The following is a 3912-nucleotide window of genomic DNA, read 5'->3' as shown; positions in this document are numbered from 1 at the left end:
CTTCCCTTCTTTTCTTATATGCCTCATGAACTGCTTGCGCTTTCTTATCCACAAAAGTACCATCTTTTTTGGTATGAGTCATGAGAAAAACTTCAGGAATAGTTGGCGGTCTTCCCAATTCTACTTCCTGGAATGTTAGACAATGAAAAGGTTAGGAACCATTTGATGTCAAGTAATTAAACAATGAAAAGGTTATGATGTAACTCACCATCTCTTGTTCGATTTGTAAGTAAGACTTCGGCCCTGATACATGCTTGTGAGGGCCAAGACCATTACGGTCAGACATTCGAGCTGCTGAAGTGGTTGCACTCTTTGCCATGGCTTCTTCTGTGTTCCAATAGTCACACATTTCTTTCCAAAGAGTTCTCTCAATCCACCTCGGTTTCACTTCCTCTCGCTGAGCTGCTGCCTTGGAAACCATGTCTTTCATACGGTTTTGACAAATGCTATAGAACTTTGCTTGAACCACACCGGTTAGAGAGGGATCCCAGGTGTGTGTTTTCTACAAAAGAAGACTAGTGTTAGTGATAAAAAAAACCAAGAAAAAAGCTATAAATACAGAAATCAAATTGAAAGGAGTAGAAGTTTACCGCGAATTCCAAGAAGTAACCTACTCTTCTTGCATTCGGAACACAACCCCAACTGTAATATGGACCATCAAACTTGTTTGTAAACACTTTTGTAATCTTTCGGATAAGTGATGACTTGTCTTTACGAAACCTTCAAACACAAACAAATCAGTAGTCAAATTCCAATCAAATACAAAAAAATCGATCAATCCAAGTAAAATTCTAATCACAAACAAACACAAACAATCGAAAATTCTAAAAATTCTAATCACAAACAAACATAATCAATCCAAAATTCTAATAATTCTAATCACAAACAATCACAAACAATCCAAAATAAAAAATTCTAATCCAAATTCTAATCACAAACAAACAAACACAATCAAATTCTAATCCAAACAAACAAACACAATCAATTTCTAATCCAAAATACAAAATTCTAATCCAAATTCTTACCAAGTGGTTCCACGCTCTAATGAGGGAGAGAGGACAGTGGTATACTTCTCACGGCCTGGTTGGACAAGCATGTCATGTAAAGAAGCGAGTACATCAGCTGGGAGATTTGATTCCCTTGCACCGTCATCCTCCGAATCAGCTTCTTCCTCATGTGAGTTTTGCGCTTGAGAACTGTGAAGCGATGCAGAAGCTGCTCGAGGTTGACCAGGTTAAGAAGAGGGTGGTTGATGAGCCTGTCGAGGTAGAGGAGACTCTCGTGGTAGATTCGAGACTTGAGGAGACTGTCGATGATGATTCGTGACTGACGGTTGAGGAGACTCTCGAAGTTGACTCGAGAATTCTGGTGGATTCGTCGCGGAGGCGAGAGGTTGAGGAAAAGGACGCCTGGTTGGATCTTTGCCGGAAGGGGATGTTCCGGTAAAGCTCCTTGAGTGCTGGAACAGATTTGTCGGAGGTGGATAGTCTCGGTAAGAAGGTGTAGGTCTCGCTGGAGGCTGGAGGTTTGGGACAGGAGTTCCCTGAGAATCAGTCTCTGGAACTCGATGGTTCGCCGGCGTGAAGGTATACTGGGGAGGAAGATTGGCGGGTCTGTGATTCACCGTTTGTGAGGTTCCAGAGGTTTGATTAGAGGGGTTTCTTCTTCCTCCGCCTCTTTTCTTTACTCCAGCCATCCAGGGTTTACGGTTTTGTCGACTGAGAAGAATTTAGATCTAGGGTTTTGAGATTTCGCCGTTTCGTCTCGAAGAAGAAGAAGAAGAAATGTTAGATTAGGGTTTGTTCGGGGAAGAAAACGAAAAATAATGGGTTTTCGTGTTTTGTTACGGCCCAAATTTTGTTAAGGCCCAAATTTATTAAAGCAGTCGCTAAATAGTAGCTCTTTAGTCGTAATCTTTTAGCGACTGTCAAACTGGTCTCCAAATTAGTTGTAAATTGGCGACTACACTACGACAATATGCATTAGTCTCCAATTAGCGTCTATTAGGCGACTGATTTATTTTAGTAGCCATTCAATAGCTAAACAATCGCAATTCAGTCGCTAAATTTAGCAACTGTGTTTTTAGTCGCAAATTGCAGTAACCAATTCCATGTTTTCTTGTAGTGTCCCTTTTTCTAGATCCATCGAAGGGATATTTACGGTAAATACTTGATGAAATGTTTTATATTATTGGATAGTCGGATCAATTTGTCCAAGCTAGTTATTAGATCCTGAGCAGTTGACTACATACTACTTTTGGAGTACGAGAGATGACTTGTAACTCTAGTATTGCCGCTTATGTAATAAGTCACATACTCCCAATCTCTCATATCTATCAAGATATAGCGCAGTTAGCACTTGTGACCTAAAGTATATACATGTTAACTACAATGTAACATCTTTTTGTACCATTGTTTTGGTCGGTTCCACATTAAGCCTATACATGTTAATTAACAACTATTTTCAGTGATAAAGAAACACATTCTTATTATTGTACTAATAATTGCTTTCAGTGAGAATATTAGAAAGAAATAAATTAAACTGTTTTATTGTTTTTTTAAATAATTCAACAGTTTACAAGAGAAGAAAATAAAGTCTATTTCACTAAGGCAGCCGCTTCCATATTGGCTGCCTTTGAGATAAAATGACTATATTTATTAAAGTCGATTTCGTTAGGGACAAACCAAACATCTTTTTTATGATTGGTTGAAAATTTTAAAAATATTCATTTCTTAATTTGTGTATTTTTACTCATATATTTTGAACTAAGAGAATATTCTTTAAAAACAAAATTTCCTAGTTTAAACTGTACATTATTTAATGGTTTCAAATGGATCTAAGAAGACGTGAGACGAGTTATAAAAAGTTAGAGGTGATACAAATAGTGATAATAATTTTTTTCTGATTTAAATTAAGTGTCGTTTAAGTTTTTTTACACACATATTAAGAAAACAAACAAATTTCATGGTTTATTCTTTATTAGTATAAATAATTTTCAAACTTTCTCAATAGTACATTAATATATAGAACGAAAGAACTAGCTCACTAGAGATCACTAGATGAGGTTTTCATGACCGCCTGAGCCTCCGCAACCATGACCACCTCGGCCTCCACCACCAAAACCTCTTCGTCTACCTACTTCCACGAGTAAGGAAAGTATCCCATTTTGTTCTATCATTTCTTTCATCTTCGGAGTTTGTTTGACCAGCCTTTTGTTCCTATGCTCCTTTGAAAAAGTGTGGCCATGTCCACAACTTGCGAAGATTCAGTATTTGTTAAAAACAAAACAGAATAATTAAAAAAAATAGTATTTGTTTTTGCTCCTAAATAATAAAAAATATATAAAATTGCTATATAATGAACAGCAGCGTTTAAATCATCAGATATTTTTCAATTACTTCTTATTGCTTTTATGATCATTATCCTCAACATCCATATCTAAGGTGACAGGGTATTTCTGGATGATGGTATTGCATTTGGTTATGGTGGTTGCATCAAGAATTCCTGATGCGGTCATCACATATGCTGAACGAGTAGCTGAATTACTTCAAGACGGATTTCCTGATGGACTTTCTGAACTACTCTCCGACGAGCCACACAAGGAAATATTGATTGCCAAGGCAGATATATTGCTAGAAATCCTAGATCCACCATTTCTTCCTCATCATCACCATTAATTATGATTTCTCCATTATGGGGATTTATTTGTAATTAATTTAGATATATTTGTAATTAATGTAGATTATACCATGTAAGAGCAATAAAAAAAGCTCATTTGTTTCATTGTAAAGATATAGAAGATTTTTGGAAAATAAAAGAGAGAGTTTTCTCACTTTGAAGCTTAGGCTTTGTTTTTGTTTATCTAAGTTAGGTGGATTCCTTTACTTAGTAAACGTTTGTTCTTATGTCTTT

At 36.5% G+C, this 3912-nt stretch overlaps 1 protein-coding gene across 1 annotated transcript; it reads right to left on the bottom strand.

Moving 5' to 3' along the window:
* On the bottom strand, positions 1022-1696 carry LOC104768003 (nipped-B-like protein A). The gene is made up of 2 exons (XM_010491954.1): positions 1332-1696; positions 1022-1196 (listed from the first exon to the last, which is right to left on the bottom strand). The coding sequence occupies exons 1-2, from the start codon at positions 1694-1696 to the stop codon at positions 1022-1024; spliced, it is 540 nt and encodes a 179-aa protein (XP_010490256.1).

This window comes from Camelina sativa, chromosome 19 (genome assembly GCF_000633955.1).
Source record: "Camelina sativa cultivar DH55 chromosome 19, Cs, whole genome shotgun sequence".
NCBI classification, from domain to species: domain Eukaryota; kingdom Viridiplantae; phylum Streptophyta; class Magnoliopsida; order Brassicales; family Brassicaceae; genus Camelina; species Camelina sativa.
Note: the sequence above shows the minus strand (reverse complement) of the source record. Positions and strands in the feature narration are given on the sequence as shown.